This window comes from Ammodytes marinus (genome assembly GCF_949987685.1).
Source record: "Ammodytes marinus genome assembly, chromosome: 15".
Lineage (NCBI taxonomy): Eukaryota > Metazoa > Chordata > Actinopteri > Uranoscopiformes > Ammodytidae > Ammodytes > Ammodytes marinus.
In genome coordinates this window covers 29,421,414-29,440,121 of record NC_137219.1, presented here as the reverse complement: position 1 = coordinate 29,440,121, position 18,708 = coordinate 29,421,414, and the positions used below count along the sequence as shown (strand labels likewise).

The following is an 18,708-nucleotide window of genomic DNA, read 5'->3' as shown; positions in this document are numbered from 1 at the left end:
TCATACTCAAAGAGCTGAGAGAATTCACAAAAGACAACCGTCAGCAGCTGAAAGAGATTCGGGAAGAAATTAACAAAACCAATACTAGGATCGAAGAGGCGGAGATAAGGATTGATGCGACTGAAACACGGTTACAAGTGGCGGAGGATACCGTGCAGGAGATGCTACACCTTCAGATACACCTGGATGCTAAGCTAACGGATTTGGAGGGCCGCTCCAGACGGGAGAATATCAGAATCCACGGCGTTAAAGAGGGAGCGGAGGAAAATTCCCCGTCGATGGTGATGTATGTGGAGCGCTTGCTGCGGGAGGGACTGGAGCTCCCGGCCGCATTTGAACTACGAGTGGAAAGGGCTCAGCGCGCCTTGATGCCGAAGCCGCCCGGGGAAGCCCCGCCGAGGTCCATCGTTGTCAAGATGTCAAGCTACAGGATGAAAGAAGAGCTGCTGAGAACGGCCTGGCAAAAGCGAGGATTTCAACACCTCGGAAAAAGAGTAAATCTGGATCATGACTACGCGCCTGATGTCTTGAAAAAGCGAAGGGAATACGCCGAAGCGAAAGCGGTATTGAAGGAGAAGAAAATCCGATTTCAGACGCCGTTCCCCGCTAGGTTCAGAGGCTTCTACCAGGAGGGAGTTGTGATGTACGGCTCGGCGGAGGGGGCGACGGAGGATATGGCGAAGAGGGGGCTACCGGTGTCGGTGATTAAACACTCGGACTCGCTTTTGGAGCGGATCCAGCGGTTCACGTGGCGCACCGTTAAGAGAACAGGGAACCGGGACAGAGCTGGCAAGACTTCGGACTATAAGGAAAAACTACAGGCTTTTAGACGCCAGGACTCAGGGTGACTGTAAGTTAACTGTCAATTGCTGTGTGCGAGTTTGCTCAGAATATAACAGGTGTGACCGGTGAGTGGATATTTTCCTTATTTTTTTTTTCTTTCTCTCCGGAGACTCCCAGCAGAGGGAGGAATTATGTCTGTTAACACGTCCTGCTTATTAAAGAAGCATTATAAGGGCTAAACAACTACGATTATAACGTAAACGTCGGGGGGATTTTTCTTTATATGTTGCCGGGACAGAGACATCATGCATGAAGGCCCTCTCCCACCTGATAGGGGGGGAGGCTTTACCTCAGAGCCCTCTTACCACCAGTGGCGGAGCCAGGAAATTTTCATTGGGGTGGCCAGGATGGGGCCAGTGATAATTTTTGGGTGGCAAGCACAAGGTCTTCGGTTTTGCTTCAACATAAGTGGGGTTCTGGGGGTACTCCCCCAGAAAAAAATGTACTTCAAACATACCATTTTGTGCATTCTGGTGAATTTTAATGTACTTATTTATGCCTTCTGTAGCCTAGGCCTATTTAATTATTATGGTGGACATGTCTACATTTCTGTTAAGGAAAAGACAACAGGCTCCCAGTGACGTAGATATAATGTTATAAAAAGCAGTAAGGCTCTCAGGCATCTGTATTGCTTTCAAATATTTACTCTACTGTATTGTTCAAAACATTTTTTTTAGGACACTACTCATGACACGGCAGCAGTGTGAACTATTATGACACTTTACATTTTGAAATCATAGGGGAATATGTATTAACAATTAGGAGATATATCAATGTTTCAACATCCTAAACTGTTATTTTTACCTCTTTTGGGGGAATAGGGTTGTCTTTCTTACTTTTTGAGGGGGAAAAATGTATCTCTTCTGATTATTGGGGTGGGGGGGGGGACATCCCCTGTGCCACCTCCCCAAATCTACGCCTATGGGCAAGCGTCTGTGAGTTGCTGAAAAAAACTGCACCACAGCTGCCACCGAAATGTTCAGACTTCAGAATTTGCAACAAAGCCCTAATGATCATAAAAACAAGATGCTTTATTTAAACTATGTCCATGTTTAGGTGGTGATGGTATTTTTTTCGGCTGTACTGAAACTAACGGAGGGAGGCGGCTCGCCTTTCCTCTTGTTGCGCTGTCAGTTCGCAATGCCTACATGGCTGTGTTTTCATGCTCGTGAAATGCAATCCGATCGCGGAAGCCTCCCCTGAACAACGTTAGCGGACATGAGATCCCCGGCGGCCGGTTATCATTTTAGCCGTTAAGCCAGAGAGCTTTTCTCACCGGCAAGGTGATGACACCTTTACCCACAGTCACAGTCTCAACCCATGTTTCACCGGGTGAATCACTGCTTTGCTCGCGCAAGGCTTTTGTGTTTTGGTTTAACATCAGTCTTGGGCGAGCGAGTGTTTTAACTTTATGCTGAATAACCATTGCACTGCAATTGCTGAAAGCGAAATAGTTCAGGCGGGGGCAGAGCGGAGCGCACTAGTAGAGATGGAAGGGTTCGCTTACTTGCCAGTCGAAGCGTCAGGTCTGTAGTAACCATGGTAGTAACAGGCATTCAGGCTTTGAGCTGTTACATGATGTGTGCGTGCGGCTAAAAGGTCCGACAGTGTACTAGCGGTGTAAGAAAGGTTCCGCATTTTTCCACAGCCGTCAAAACTATTGACGGCTGTGATATGGCGCTTGGGGTGGCCAATGGGGTGGCCGAGATTCTGCGGGGGGTGGCCGTGGCCCCCCCTGGCTCCGCCACTGCTTACCACCAGGACTTCACCAGGGTCAATATTAAGACCCCACAGTTGGAAGTCTTATTTTCTGCCTTTATTGTTCTTATTGTGTTCTGTGTGTTGTGGCAGTTTTTGCTGCTGTTTTTTGCTGCTGTTCCCAGCAGCTTGTGGGGTGAAACATGTGATTCTTTATGTTACATATGGACACTTATGGAGGTGTGTTTTTGGTTTATTTCATTTATCTTTTTTACCTTTCTTGTACACTGAATGCAATCAGTTAAAATAGCAACTTATAATGTGAATGGCCTAGTCAATCCCATTAAGAGAAGTAAGATTTTAACTAAACTAAAAAGAGAGAGAGTCGAGGTGGCGTTTTTACAGGAAACACATCTTTCGGATACAGAACATGCTAAATTAAAACGATTGGGCTTCAAACATCAGTACTCATCATCTTATACTGCTGGGCATAGAAGGGGGGTGGCAATATTGATTTCCAACAAGACTAGTTTTGAACCCATTTTTGAAAAAAAGGACACAGAGGGAAGATTTATTTTTGTGAGGGGAAATTTAGGGGGCTCATTGGTCACTCTATTAAATATTTACGCTCCTCCTAATTCTGACTGGAAGTTTTTTAAACTGATATTTGATTTGATAACAGCGGAGACCCATGGGGTTCTAATCTGCGGGGGAGATCTCAACATTAGATTCAATCCTATACTGGACTCCTCAAACACACATACATCCCAGCCCAAATTGATAAACAAAAAAATCAATATGGCTATGAAAGAAATCGGTTTAATTGATATCTGGAGAGAGTTAAATCCTTCAAAGAGAGACTACACTTTTTTTTCAAATCCACACTTGGCGTATTCGAGGATTGATTATTTTCTTACTTTTGCTAAAGATCTATACAGGGTTGGTGACTGCGACGTGGGGAGCATGGACCTTTCAGACCATAGCCCCATTTATTTAAAGTTAAATCTTGAACAGTATCGGAGAGACACCTTATGGAGGTTAAACACTTTTGTACTTAACCAGATGAAGGAACAAATTAAGAAGGATGTTGCTGAATACTTGGAACAGAACGATAATGGTGAAGTTTCCCCTCCAATATTATGGGATGCATGTAAAGCTGTGCTTCGGGGGAAAATAATTGGATATAGTGCTCGCCTAAAGAGAGTGAGGCAAAAAGAGTTAGTTCAGTTGGAAGCGGAATTAAAACAATTAGAACAAAATCACAAAGACACAAATGATCAAAAAATTAGAGAGCTACTTCGGAAGAAAAAGAATGAAATAAATGAGATTTATACAAAAGACATACAAAAAAAGTTAATTTTTACGAAACAGAAATATTATGAAGGGGGCGGCAAAGCCAGTAAATTATTAGCTTATAGGCTGAACAAACAGCAAGCAGAGAATTCAATTCATAAAATAAAAAATCCTATTACTAATTCCATACATTACAAATTAAAAGAAATACAAGATTGTTTTGAGAAATACTATAAAAAACTATACTCCCAACCTCAAATTGACGGAGAGAAAATGGAAGATTTCTTTCAGAAGATTAATCTGCCTAAATTGAATGATGAACAAAGTAGGAATCTAGTAGCTAAAATAACAGAGAAAGAAATTTGTTCAGCCATATCACATCTTAAACTAAATAAGGCTCCAGGTCCGGACGGGTTTCCTTCCGAATGGTACAGAGTCATGGAGGGTTCTTTGCTTCCAGTGTTGCAGTCCACCTTTAACTGGGTTCTTAAAGAGAACAGTATACGACCCTCTTGGAGGGAGGCGGTAATATCTTTAATTCCGAAGGAGGGGAAGGATAAGTCTGAATGTGGTAATTTTAGACCAGTAAGCGTGTTGAACCAGGATTATAAAATCTTTACCCATATACTAACCAAACGAATAGAGGGATTGTTGCCACAAATTATTAGCCTTGACCAGACGGGATTTATTCGTGAAAGACAGACTCAAGATAGCATCAGAAGGACATTACATGTAATTAACCATTTAACGGAATATAATTTAGAAGCAGTATTAGTGGGGCTAGATGCAGAAAAAGCTTTTGATTGTGTAAATTGGTCTTTTTTGTATAGGGTTTTGGACAAATTTGGATTCCATAGTACCTTTATTAAAACAATACGAGCTCTCTACGTTAGCCCAAGGGCGAGAATTAAAATAAATGGGGCTGTATCCAGCCCCTTTCCATTAGAACGAGGAACAAGACAGGGCTGCCCAATTAGCCCCCTCTTGTTTGCAATCTTTATCGAGCCCCTGAGCCAATGGATCATTCAGGATGACAATATTAAAGGAATCACTATGAATGGGGGAGAACAAATTATTTTGTTATTCGCTGATGATGTATTGGTGCATTTAACCGACCCCGAGCAATCTCTATCACGGTTATTTGAACTCTTGGAACAATATGGATCCTTTTCTGGATATAAGCTGAATGTTCCAAAAACACAAATTCTCAGTTTTAATTATAACCCCTCTGTAAATGTGAAAAATAAGTATAATTTGAAATGGGATTCGGATTTTATTAGATACTTGGGGGTGAACATTCCAATAGATTTGACAAAATTGTTCTCACTTAACTATCTCCCCCTGAACGAAAAGATTAGAGAAGACATAAGGAGATGGGACCTTATACCTTTTCTTAATTTCGGATCACGCGTGGAATCTGTCAAAATGGTTATTTTGCCTAAATTGTTGTACCTCTTTCAATCCCTTCCACTAGATATACCTGACCAACAATTTCAGGAGTGGGACAAGCATATTTCTAGGTTCATTTGGCAGGGACGAATACCAAGAATCAGATACCAGAGTTTACAATTGGCAAAAAACAAGGGCGGAGTCGCTCTCCCATGCTTAAAAGATTACTACACTGCTGCTCAATTGCGGCCATTAATATGCTGGTGCAACCTGGAATACTGTGCTAGATGGAAGGAGATTGAAGTTGCTATATCAGATGGATTCCCAATCCAAGCTGCAATTGGGGATAAGGGCTTATTGAACAATTTAAAGGAATTGGGGAACCCATGGATATGTTTGTCACTTAAGATGTGGAACAAGGTAATGGCTCAAAATAACCTGAAGGATTCGGTAAAGGTATTGAGATGGTGCGCATTTGATCCAGATTTTTTGCCTAAAAGATGGGACGCTAGATTTAAGAGATGGAGCTTGCAAGGTTTAACAGCATATTGCACATTTTTGCATAAGGGGACTATAAATAGTTTTCAAAATCTGAAGAGGCAGTTTGGCTTGGATAAGGATGATTTTTACAGATTCCTTCAGGTCCGGCATTATATTAACCAAATGCAGAAGGGGTGTACACAAGTAGGCTGGGATAATATTCTGTTAAAAGTGTTTATAGATGCTTATTCTGCTGGCTCTAACCAGAAACTTATCTCAAGAATCTACAAGGGGTTACAACTAACAAAATGTAGTTCACTGTATGTAAAACAAAAATGGGAACGTGAAGGAAACATTGTTATAAAGGAAGACGATTGGGAAAACTTATGTGAGACACAGTGGAAAACTTCCAGCTCAACTGTATGGCGAGAGTTTTGCTGGAAAACCCTTACAAGGTTTTTCATTACTCCAGCTCAAAAGAAGCACTACACAAATTCTTCGGCGTGCTGGCGACAGTGTGGGTGCCTCGAAGCAAATCATTTTCACATATTTTGGTCCTGTACATCATTGATTCCATTTTGGCAGGAGGTTTATAAAGTTGTGCGAAGCATTTTTCAGACGGACATTCAATTTAATTTTGAGTCTTTATATTTGGGTGCCTTAACATCAGAAAATGTCTCTTCTAATGTCAAATATTTATTTAGGATCCTAAGTGCTGCTAGTAGAAAAGCTATTACTAGAAGATGGTTAAAACCAGGAAAGCCTACTGTGGAGGAATGGATTGATATTATCTATGATATTTTTAAGATGGAAAGGATTACTTTTGGTTTGAGACTGCAACAGGAAACTTTTTTGAAAAGATGGGAAAGATGGATAACGTATGTCACACCAATACGACCTTCATTTGTCTAAAGTGGATTTGTGTGTCCGGTTTGTTTTCTTTTATTTTCCCTCTGTAGAGGGCTTTATGTGTCACTGAGCTTTACCCCAACATGTTTGTTTATTTTATTTTGTTCTTGTTCTTATTTTACTATATTTAAAAAAAAATTGTTATGTGTATAATACAGTATGTATAAAGCCTTAATAGGTCCTTGCTCACTTTTGTACTTCTTACTGAGCCTTTGATACTTTTATGTGGTTATAAATGTACATTTACAGAAGACATAGTGAGAAGTATGATATGTATTATTATTGACTGAAATGTATGGACCTGGAAAATAACAATAAAAAAAGAATTAAAAAAAAAAAAAATACAGAGGTTTCCAAATATGTCAACCCAAATGACAGTGGCAAGGAATGTTCAAAACATTTTTTTTTCCCCAATTAATTTAACAGTGCAGCTCTAAAAAGTGACTTCCTGGGTGTTAGTGTGCTAGAATGAAGTTTGCATATGCTGTATTTAAGGTTGTCAAACAGCACAGAATGTTTTTCATCACAAAAAACCTTATATTTTGTTTGTTGCAGGTGACTCATAACCAATTGAATGTTCTGGACCTGTCGTGGCTGGAGGAGGGATCAGAGCTCATTCGTGAAGAGCTGGAACCTCTTTCCAGAAACATGGCTGCGTCGCTACAGCAACTGATTGAACAGAGAGACACAGCCAGAGAGGTACTGCAGTCACACTCAACAACCACTGGTTGGCTCATATATATTGTTATTTCAATGATTTTAAGAATATTTTATATACGGGGGCGCCCTTGGCTCAGTTGGTAGGGCGTCCCCTCCCCCCCCGGGCCGGGCCCAGCAGCAGACCCGGGTTCGATTCCCGCCCGCGGCCGTTCTCTGCATGTCACTCACCTCTCTGCCCCATTTCACCTCTGTCTCTCTGCACTATCAATAAAGCATAAAAATGCCCAAAAAATATATAAAAAAATTAAAATAATAATAACATTTTAACATTTGTTTTAGAGGACCTCAATTCAAAATAAAGGACCTTTCATGATTGTCTGCTCCTTTTATGTTGAATATTATGCATTTTATTTGGATATAGTGCTGCTTGAAAGTATGTGAGCCTTTTGGAATTTTATTGAGTTTAACCATTATTAAAGAGGACCTATGATGCTTTTTGACTTTTATGACCTATAAACGTTGTTATGATGATTCATAGTCATGCTTAACCATACTAAATTATCAAATAATGACTTACATGCATTTCGACGTATTCCCTGCTGACCGTCTGGGGTGTCTGTGCAGAGCACTAAACACTATTCTAGCCAGTCGAGAAGTCACGTCTTCAAAGCGGTCTACCCTTTCATAATTCGTGACGTCGCATAAAAATTCGTGACGTGACCACGCGGATGTTTCCATGTATGGTAATGCTGTCACTTCCCTGTTCGCGTCTGCCTCGCGCCATTATAGGTCCATGCTCGCGCTTCCCGCCACTGAAAGTGTTCCGGAAGGAAGGTAACCAATCACAACGGAGTGGGGTTTGCAAGAGGGGGGGGGGGAGGGTAGCGGAGATGGCCGATGCACAGGCGGAGGGAGCGGAGATTGCCGAAGCACACACACTCAAGTGTTGACAGGATGTGCTGGATCGCCAAAATAAGAGAAAGAGCTTCCTGAAAATCTACATAGTTTTTTGTGATGTGATTCGTGTCAGGTTGCTCTATAGCAGTGTAAAACAAGAAATTAAGACCAGAAAAGTAGTATAATAGGTCCTCTTTAATGAATTTTTATCTATACCAGTATTTTCTATATGAAATAACAGATGTTTGTATATCAATTCAACATTTTTATTTTCTGGAAATCATTAGAAAAATATCCATAATCGCCAAGTGTTTTTTCAGGTAAAAACCAACCCATACATTACATCTGGAGCATCACGAGCGCAAGCAAGCAGACGGCGATCCTGACGGTTAAACGTTTAAATGTCCGCTGCCTGTCTAGTCAACACCAGAATTGCCCATTGGACTTGTACATACAATGTGTGAGAATTAACGTGTGTGTAGGCATATGTGTGGGCTAATAAAAAGGTGAGAGCAGCATAAAGCAAAGCAAAAAGGTTTTCTTGACCGCTGCCTTAAGCCCCGCAGTGTTTACTCACGTTCGTCAGCTTGTTTGTTTCTTTTTCCTTCCGTCAGCTGTTACGGCCCCCACACACATCCTACCTCTACTGCGCGTCTACCTCGCGTCTGCGTCTGACTTTTTGTCACAGACTGTGAAATCAACGTAGAGCGAGCACACATCCAACCTCAGACGCACTGCTGAGGCGCGTCGGAGGCACGTCTGCAGCGACGCTCCCCTTCTTCTTCCCCGACCACACCCCCCTCTCTCTCTCCCGTATAAATCAGTAAAGTGATTTTTGAAATACTCTGCTGAGAGTCATATTGACTTCATACCGGCAGCTTTCGCTGTAGTTTCACCATTTCCTGGTGTGTCCCCTTTAAAATAAAACTTCCAACAAGCGAAAATATGGCAAAAAAAAAAGAAAAAAAATGGCAATGGGGCGCACGGATTACTGTCCAGACTCAATATAAATCATATGCATCATAGATGACATGAAAGAACTTCATTTTTAATGGGAATTATCTATGAAAACTCTATGTAGAAAGATAGGGCTTTTAGAAGCAGCGCTGCAGCAGCAGCTGCTGAGACGTTGCATGTGTGTCCGAGAAAAGTCCGAGAGAGGCAGCAGTAAGGTAACGCGACGCGCTCCAGAGGTAGACGCAGGATGTGTGTGGGGTGCGTTATAGTGCTGCCTTTACGCACGGCGGGTCGAGACGAAGCCAAAACAACATACAGCGGAACTCGGCGGTGATAAGGAAACAATAGTCTACACTTAGGTTAAACAATAAACTTCATAAAGACACACTTAAAATAACGATCTCTGCCCATACAAAAAACACTGACTTGGATAACTTGATGGAGCGATCGATGTGCAAAAACCATCCGGCACATGTGTCTGATGACGGGCCGTTATATTAATAATAAACAGCGGGCGGGCTTATAAAAAAGGAAGAGAGATAAAAAGGCGAGAGCCTTTTTCTTTTTCCTCCCGTCAGCTGTTTTAATGCACCCTTTACGCACGGTGGTTGAGACGAACCCTACACTAAAGTTAAACATGACACTTTGTAACTACACACTTAAAATAACGATCTCTGCCCATACAAAAAAAAAGACTTGGCTTACTTGAGGAGCGACCGATGTCCAAATGTGTCTGATGACGGGCCGTTATATTAATAATATATATCGTATCCTTCCTGAGAGGGCATACATGATATTTTTTCTGCAAACAAATGGTTAATTTGCCAAAGTTGATAGTTGGTCTTATCTTTACAGAAGACTTCTTTGTATTTTTTATGTCAGTTGAATTTTGTTTCAAGTTGAATGCAAATGAGCACTGTTAATATTCCAAAAGGCACAAGCTCTTCCTTGACTGTTTTCAGCCTGTGTTTTTAGTTATTAGGGAACATAATGGCATTTGGGCTTAAAAAGGCAAACCTTTTTTTTTTGTCCGGACCAATTAATGTGAAAAATTACAATTTCCTAATCCTAAAGTACTCTTGATAATTTTTGCACATATTTAAGCAGGTTAATACAAATAAACACATTTGTACTTATTTTCTCACACAATGAGAATCGATAAGAGAATCGATAAGGAATCGGATCGATAAGCAGAATCGGAATCAGAATTGTTAAATTCTTATCAATTCCCATCCCTACATGCACATCTGTCCCAGATGCTGCAGGAGAGGTCTTCAAATCACAAGATGTAATGTTTGGGTTGGCTTTCACCTGAAAAATCACTTTTCTTTTGGCGCTTATGGATATTTTTGAAGGAAGTCCACTTCTAGGTAGATGTTCAGTCACTCTTAAAGCTCTCCATTTGTAGATAATTTGCCTCATGGTGAACCGATTTTTTTAAATTAATGTATAGCAGTCCCGTGACAAATATGCAACATCACAATTCTCTTCCTAAGATCATCTGATATTTTCTTTCCTTTTGGCATGTCTGACCTATATGGGTTCACTTTGGTGGGCCTAAACTGACCTGGTTTGAGTTCTGTTTTATCTAGTGCGGCCCAATTTCTTCCCAGAAGATCTCTCATTACATTGGTCCATTTCATCACTCAATTTGGCCCACCTGATTGTGTTTAACTGCTCGATTTAAGCAATGCAGCTCAGTGTTCACAAACTTTTGCACGTACAAAAGTTTGCAAATAATTTGTTTTATTTGAGTCTTTTGACTACACAATTGATTTATGGGGGAAAAAAAATGTAATTGATAAACACACACCTGTTATTTAATATAAAAAATGCTGGTATTGATAACAATAAATTAATAATGGTTAAACTAAATACAATTCCAAAAGGCTCAAGGGGTTTTGTTTTGTTCAACGGTGAAATGGTTAAATGGTCAATTTTCCAGCTAAACACACTAATAAGCTTTCAGACTTTGGTTACTTATTCATTTAACATACATTCACATCGCACTAGACCAGGGGTGTCCAAACTTTTTTCACTGAGGGCCACATACAGAAAAATCTACGAAGGGCCGGGCCACTTTGCAAAAATAACACATTTATCAGGATATGTAGCTGCTCTGATGTTTAGTTTCATAGTGTTTTGGTAAATTGTAATCCTTCTTCACGGCAACACTTTACATTCCTCCTCTTGTTAAATGCCATTGATACACCCAGTGTTTTCTGCTTTTGCGTACAATGTACAGCTGGGTGAAGATAGTAGCCAGCCGAGATCCCGCCCCTCCAAGGGGGGTCCGGGGGTATGCCCCCCCGTGAGATTTTTTTAAGTTTTTAAAGTGAAATGCATGAATCTGGTGCACTTTCAGAGGGAAATTAAGAGGCTAAAGCTGAAGAATTTTGTATGAAAAAAATGGAGACACTGTGCCAGATGAATTAGAAGCTATTGAATGAATGAATGAATGAAAACCTTTATTTATACAAACTCGAAAGGCATTGAGGTTCCCCTCATTTACAACGCCGACGAGCGCACAACAAACACAACAACAACAATAACAACAGAGAAGGAGATTGGAGAAGGACACATGGATTTTCCATAATAATATTAATTTAAAATAAAATATTATCTCTGGGATGGGCTTGGTGCTCTTTTACTACTAGTGGGTTAACTAAGAAATGCAAAAAAAAAAAAAATTTTTTTTTTTTTTTCAAAGGGCCATATTACATTATATCTTTAAAATCGGCCGCGGGCCAATAAAAAGCGGGCCGTAGTTTGGACACCCCTGCACTAGACAGAGCAACAATAACAACTTATCTTTACCCTTTTCCCGCACATCACATCATCAATTTAGTATATATTATAGAGGCCCGGCTTTATGGAATGCTTTACCTCCCCTTTTAAGATCCATATCATTCCACTCACTCTTTAAAAAGCAGCTTAAAAAACATCTTATCTTTTTGTGAATCTTCTAAACACCTCCTGTCTTCTCCTTTGCTTTTTTCTTTTTCTTTCTAATTTTTTCATTATCTTTGACATGTATTTATCACATTTTTTTCCATCTATTTTTGATTATTTTGAGTATTTATGTACCTTGTCTCCTTAATTTCTGGAGTTTATTTGTTAGCCTGAATATGAATTCATTGTGATTATTGATAGGGGTGGAACTCTCTTTGGGCTTCGTTCCCTCCTTGCACCATTAATTGTTAATGTGTGCTAAATAAATAAACTAAACTAAACTAATATTTACATTTGCGTCAGGAGATTGGTAAAAGGAAAGATATTAAGAGTTGGCAGGAGTGTGTCTGTAGCATTACTTAATTTGTAAAAACCAGAATCAAATATGAATTCAGCAAAAAGACTTGTGTATCCAGATGGTTGTGGGTCTGAGCCAGGAGAGGGACTACCTGTCCAGCCAGCAGCTGCAGAAAGGAAGCAGTAACCTGGGCATGAGCAGCCCAGAGCGTGGGCAGAGTGCTGGTGGTGCGGGAATGAATAACGGAGCGGCTTTGAGTGTGTCTGGGCTGACTAAAGAGGAGAAGCAGCATCTGTCTGTGGAGCTCGCTGATACCAAGGCGAAGCTCCGCAGATCCAGACAAGAACTGTGAGTCTTTTAACAACTTAGTCAAAAAAGAGTCATAGAACCTGCACATAAACACTTTAATGCTGTTCTAATGATTTTGTCTTAACTATGGATGGTATTTACATGTTATTTAAAAGGTGTGGTTTATAGTGATGACCAACACATTCTATTCAGTTACTATCAGCTTGTCTATACATGAATAGGGTGAGGGGCTGATAATAGAATAATATTTGGAAGGAAGATTTTGATCAGGTTGGACTTCGTCTCCAGCTTGATCTACTTTTGTTCAATGGAGTTTTGATGTAATCACATTCACACTATAATAGCGTGTGCCTTTTACTACTAAAGCAAGTTATTGATAGTTTTATGTACATTATTTTAAATATTATGTGTGTATGTTGTAGCGAGGAGAAGACAGAGCAGCTGATGGATTCAAAACATGAAGTGGAGCGTATGGATCAGGAGTTACAGAGACTAAAACAAGAGGTAAGGATGCTCTTCTAACCATAAGTGTCAGGGGCCGTATTCACAAAACATTTTATCTTAGCGCCAAGAGTACTCCTAAGTAGCACTAAAAGTTCTTAGTTAACCCATTGATGACTATGGCAATCTAGGAAACGTGTCCTTATCTCCTGAGGTTTTTTTGAGAAAATGCTACGAATTGTCAACGTCTACCAAAACCTTAATATCTAAGCCTCTGTAGCACATAGAAACATGAAATAAAATACATTCAAAAGGTAAGGTTCACAGGTTTTATTAAAACATGCTCCCTTAGCGCTTACAAACCAACACATTCTAAAAATCGACAAAATTAGATGAAAAAAAAAGACGAAATAATATAAAATATTTAAAAATAATGTGCTAAATGAGGTTATAATCCTGCTTCCTTTAAACATGGATAGTAGTGACTAGCCCTGCGTTCCGATCGCATACTCTTTCTTTTTTCTATTCTACATACTACATCTGACGATAAAAATAATCTAGTTAGGATGCAGTAGGCATACTATTGGGACATACTTTTACTCTTTTATTTTATCATAACATTGCGCCTTGATCTTGCCTCTTGCTTTTATATCCGGCGCATTCCCGTTTGTTTTCACATGGAGGCTTCGTCGATGTGACGTCACTTCATGTGCGCACCGGATTGTGGTTCCGAATCGCCCAAATAGGATGCTGTTTTCAACGGTAACAATCTTGGCCGGATGAAGAGGGACATCCGGGTGCTTCTAACCATCCTAAATCTGGCCACAAGAATCGGGACATCCTAAATCTTTTTTCTACATACTATATAGTAGGGGTGTAACGATACACGTATATGTACCGTACCGTGACGGTACAGGCACGTATTTGGTGTTACAGAGGTGGACCGCGGTCCGTTTGTGGCGTACATAGCGTTAATATATGCCGAATGTACAGGCTTGTTTTGCGGTGTGGAACTTAAAACTTGTCGTCGGAGTTCCCCCCGGACCATTTAGCCTCCGGCTCGCTCGCACATGCGCAGTAGCAGCCAGCGATTTAGAGTCTGTTATCTCCATGGTGAGCACAGCGTGAGGGTGCAATGTTGCTAACTTAGCAACTTTTCAGACCCCTCTGGCGACTTTTTTTCCAAAAAGCGACTAGCGACAAATCTAGCTACTTTTTCTGGTGTTATTGGTGACTTTTGGAGACTCTGTTGCTAAAGCATGTATCGCTCTTTACTTCTAAACGAGCAGCGGCTGCCTCCCGAGGCTCCTGCCCCCTCCCAGAGCACTGACAGGCGGCTGAGTCCTCACGCAGCAGTCCCTCCCAGCTGCGGTCAGAGCAGGAGATACACACCTCTCCGCTCAAGTGTTCCGTTTGCATTACTATTAGCAGTTGTCTATGAGTAGTGCAAATAAAAATGTTATACAGTGCTATCGAACAGAGAGCGAACTGCATGGCGAAAGACAACAGGAACCAGCTTGCAGGCGTCCCCCTGTTTTTCAAATCCCGCTTCAGGGATAACTTCGGATTCCAGTAGAATTATGAAAACAGTGATAAACGTGTGGAACAATGTCGGCACACAGGTTATTGTTTCACCGCGATCACTTATGTAGGAGCCAACCATGGACATATAAAAGGGAGCCAACACGTCGAACATGCATACGCATTTGAAAAGGCACCATCCAGGTCATACTATCACCGTTACTGTGAAGAAAAATCGAGCTGTGCAAACACAGACAGTATTTTCTTTTTTATACTGAAAATACATAAGCTGTCATTTAATTAATGCTGCAGTTGCACTTTTATTTGATAATTGTTATATTTATAAAAGCACTTCAGAGCTTCAGAGAGCTGCAGTAATATTTTATTTTTTTAAAGTCAAAAATACCTTAAAGAAGACATACCCTTTTTTTACATACCAGCTTGCAGAGCCTACTGAGCATTAACACTGGCTTTATTTTTCACTGCAATTTTAGTTTATGCTGCACATTCACTAGTATTTAATAAGTATTTTATTTATTGGAGAATTGCAGCAGTATTCTTTTTAGATATGTTAGGCCTATGCATTTTATTTGTATGTTACACACTGTCAGCTAGTTACTGACAGCTAAAACTGTTCATTCTCCCTTAACTATGAACCGTACCGTACCGTGACTTCAAAACCGAGGTACGTACCGAACCGTGACTTTAGAGTACCGTTACACCCCTACTATATAGTAGAAAGTATGCGATTCGGAACGCAGAGTGAGTGTGCAGTGGAGAGAGAAAGATAGACGAATAGAGGGAGGAAGCGATAGCTTTGACTCACCCGATAGTTTTTACTCTCGCAGACTGACTCCCACTGTCAGGAGCCGATCAGCTGGTCCAAACAGCTGTATAACAAGGAGATGAAAACGAAACTGAAACTTAACTATCGCCTGGCTGGGCTGAATTTGAGTTGGAGCAGCAAAATATAGCCTAAATTCATAAATATTGTTAATAAATAGATGCAATGTGCTGTGTGATTTTCGTCAGTAGCCTATAGTAGACCTAGATGCTTCGCTCCGAACGCCACTAACTGTTCTGTAATACACTATCGCCGACACAGCCGGCTTATTATTATTATTATTATTATTATTATTATTATTATTATTATTATTATTATTATTATTATTATTATTATTATTATTATTATTATTATTATTATTATTATTATTATTATTATTATTATTATTATTATTTTATTTTTCGTGATTTTCGGCAAACCACACAACATTTTGGCGGTCACGTGGTTTTAAAAAAATCAACAAAACCCACCTCATATGTATTTGAACCAATGACAGCATTCTATGCTGCGCGCGCCATGAAAATTAGATAAAGCATCAATGCTGCGCTACACAGTAGCCGGCAGTTGCATCGCGCAGCAGCCGGCATCAATGGGTTAAGAGTAATTTCTTAAAACCTATTCACAAAGCTGCTAAGACCAACTTTTACTAAGGAGTGGGAGGAACTCCTAAGCTAAGATAAGAGGGCAGAGTTGACCCTGTTGCTATGGATGACGTCATGTTCATACCGTCTATGCCCACAGTGATTGGTTGAGAGGGAATGAATTTCTAAGAGTGAATTTATGATAGAAACACTGTGGGAGATATCCATGTCGTGTCGCTTTATTAAAGTAAAGAGTTTTTAAATACAATTAATGATAAGTGACACTGATTTTACATGAGACCAATAATATACTGCATGGTTTCCTACACATTCGTTCACAATTAGCCTACAATAGCGCCACATAGGCCTATTCATTTTCATGTTAGTTATTTAATACTAACTATCTTTGGATTGTGAGTGTGATTGAGATGTTATTAACTTTCCTACACAACACAGACCTTTATGGAAGTGTCCCCTATTTGGAAGGAAGTTTTTGATCAGGTTGGACTTCATCTCCAGCTTGATCTACTTTTGTTCAATGGAGTTTTTATGTAATCACATTCACACTATATAGCGTGTGCCTTTTACTACTAAAGCAAGTTATTGATATTGTTATCGATTAGTAAACAAAACAAAGGGGTATGAACTAAAAAGCTGAAATTATTTGAATAATTTTTTTGTTTGTTGTTTTCAATCCATTTTATTACATAACATAACATATCATTTTGCTGACGCTTTAAACCAAAGCGACTTCCAATAAGTGCATTCAACCATGAAGGTACACACTCGGTAGTACATTAGCTTCAAATAAACCAAACTACAAAATGTCACACTTAAGTGCTACATGTAGGTGTAACATAGTTACACCTACATGTAGCATGGAGATTTTTTTTCTACATTACCTTCCTAGCCAAGGTGCAGTCTGAAGAGATGTGCTTTAAGCCTGCAGGGTAATTCAATTAATTCAATTAAACTTTATTGTGATTATGATTGACATTAGAGGTGATGACCCAATGCAGTCCTAAATCTTGAGTCTACAGTATATATTTTGGAACCATTTACTGCTGTTACCTGGTATTAAAGCTTACTGTCATTAATTACCATAATATCCGATGCATAAAGTATAAGGTGTGTGTGTGTGTGTGTGTGTGTGTGTGTGTGTGTGTGTGTGTGTGTGTGTGTGTGTGTGTGTGTGTGTGTGTGTGTGTGTGTGTGTGTGTGTGTGTGTGTGTGTGTGTGTGTGTGTGTGTGTGTGTGTGTGTGTGTGTGTGTGTGTGTGTGTGTGTGTGTGTGTGTGTGTGTGTGTGTGTGTGTGTGTGTGTGTGTGTGTGTGTTTCAGAACCAGTCTCTGTCCTGTGAGGCCCGTTCTGTAAGAGTGTACCGGGACGAGGTGGACTCCCTGAGGGAGCGGGCAGCCCGGGTGGACAGGCTGGATACTGAGCTGAGCAGGTGTAAAGAGAAACTCAATGATGTTCACTTCTATAGGAGCAGAGTGGAGGTACAAACACTGCTTCACACAACACATACATATTCACTTAACCATCATAAGAACTGCCACACTATGTGAGCCACTAACCTCGGAATCCCACTGGCTGCGTGTGCGTTGTCCTATGTTTTTGCTCCGTGCGCCCATGTCCGTCAACACTCAACACTCACCGTCTCTGTTTTCAAAGCGGGCAAGGCCAGCGTCGCCGGAAAATCACAGGCGATTGCGCTTGATAGTATGATTCTGTATGTGGTATTTACACAACAAACGCGCACGGAAGGTTATTGTTCCCATCCGAAGGAGTAAAAGAACAGTGTACATGCTTGTATATGTCTCTTTTTTGAGATTGTTACCTGCAGTGAACACGGAGTGTCTTATTTTGAAAATTAACCAGATGTTTTATTGTTTTGTCAGCGTCTGCGTTCATGTCTCTCTCGATGTGTTCTGTGCTAAATTGATGCGGCGAGCTCCGGCATCCAGCAAAAAAAGAAGCAGTGCATAAATCACGGTGCAGCGGACCTAGTGGACGCTCGCACACTGACTAAAGTCAAACCTCTCAGCTCCTCTGTCGTGGCGGAGCGGTCAAGGAGTGGACAGGCAGCTGGTGGAATTCAAGCTTATTATATACAGGTCCTTCTCATATAATTAGCATATTGTGATAAAGTTGATTATTTTCCATAATGTAATGATAATAATTGAACTTTCATATATTTTAGATTCATTGCACACCAACTGAAATATTTCAGGTCTTTTGTTGTTTTAATACTGATGATTTTGAGATCAGTATCAAAAGATTCCTGAGGCTTTTAAAAACTCCCAGCCTGGTTCATTACTCAAAACCGCAATCAAGGGTAAGACTGCCGACCTGACTGCTGTCCAGAAGGCCATCATTGACACCCTCAAGCAAGAGGGTAAGACACAGAAATAAATTTCTGAGCGAATAGGCTGTTCCCAGAGTGCTGTATCAAGGCATCTCAGTGGGAAGTCTGTGGGAAAGAAAAAGTGTGGCAGAAAATGCTGCACAACCAGAAGAGGTGACCGGACCCTGAGGAGGATTGTGGAGAAGGGCCGATTCCAGACCTTGGGGGACCTGCGGAAGCAGTGGACTGAGTCTGGAGTAGAAACATCCAGAGCCACCGTGCACAGGCGT

The 18,708-nt window shown here is 40.6% G+C and overlaps 1 protein-coding gene across 4 annotated transcripts in view; it reads left to right on the top strand.

The window, feature by feature from the left end:
• The window catches only part of ccdc88c (coiled-coil domain containing 88C), a 145,957-nt gene that overhangs the window by 49,247 nt on the left and 78,002 nt on the right, over positions 1–18,708 (top strand). For all 4 annotated transcript variants that reach the window (XR_013845231.1, XM_080042662.1, XM_080042663.1 and 1 more), the window contains 4 exons: positions 7,168–7,311; positions 12,495–12,724; positions 13,108–13,189; positions 17,412–17,570. Coding sequence is in view for 3 of the 4 variants with exons in the window: in XM_080042662.1 (XP_079898788.1) it covers positions 7,168–7,311; positions 12,495–12,724; positions 13,108–13,189; positions 17,412–17,570 (615 nt within the window). In the remaining variant the exon portion in view is untranslated. The remainder of the gene's footprint in view (positions 1–7,167; positions 7,312–12,494; positions 12,725–13,107; positions 13,190–17,411; positions 17,571–18,708) is intronic.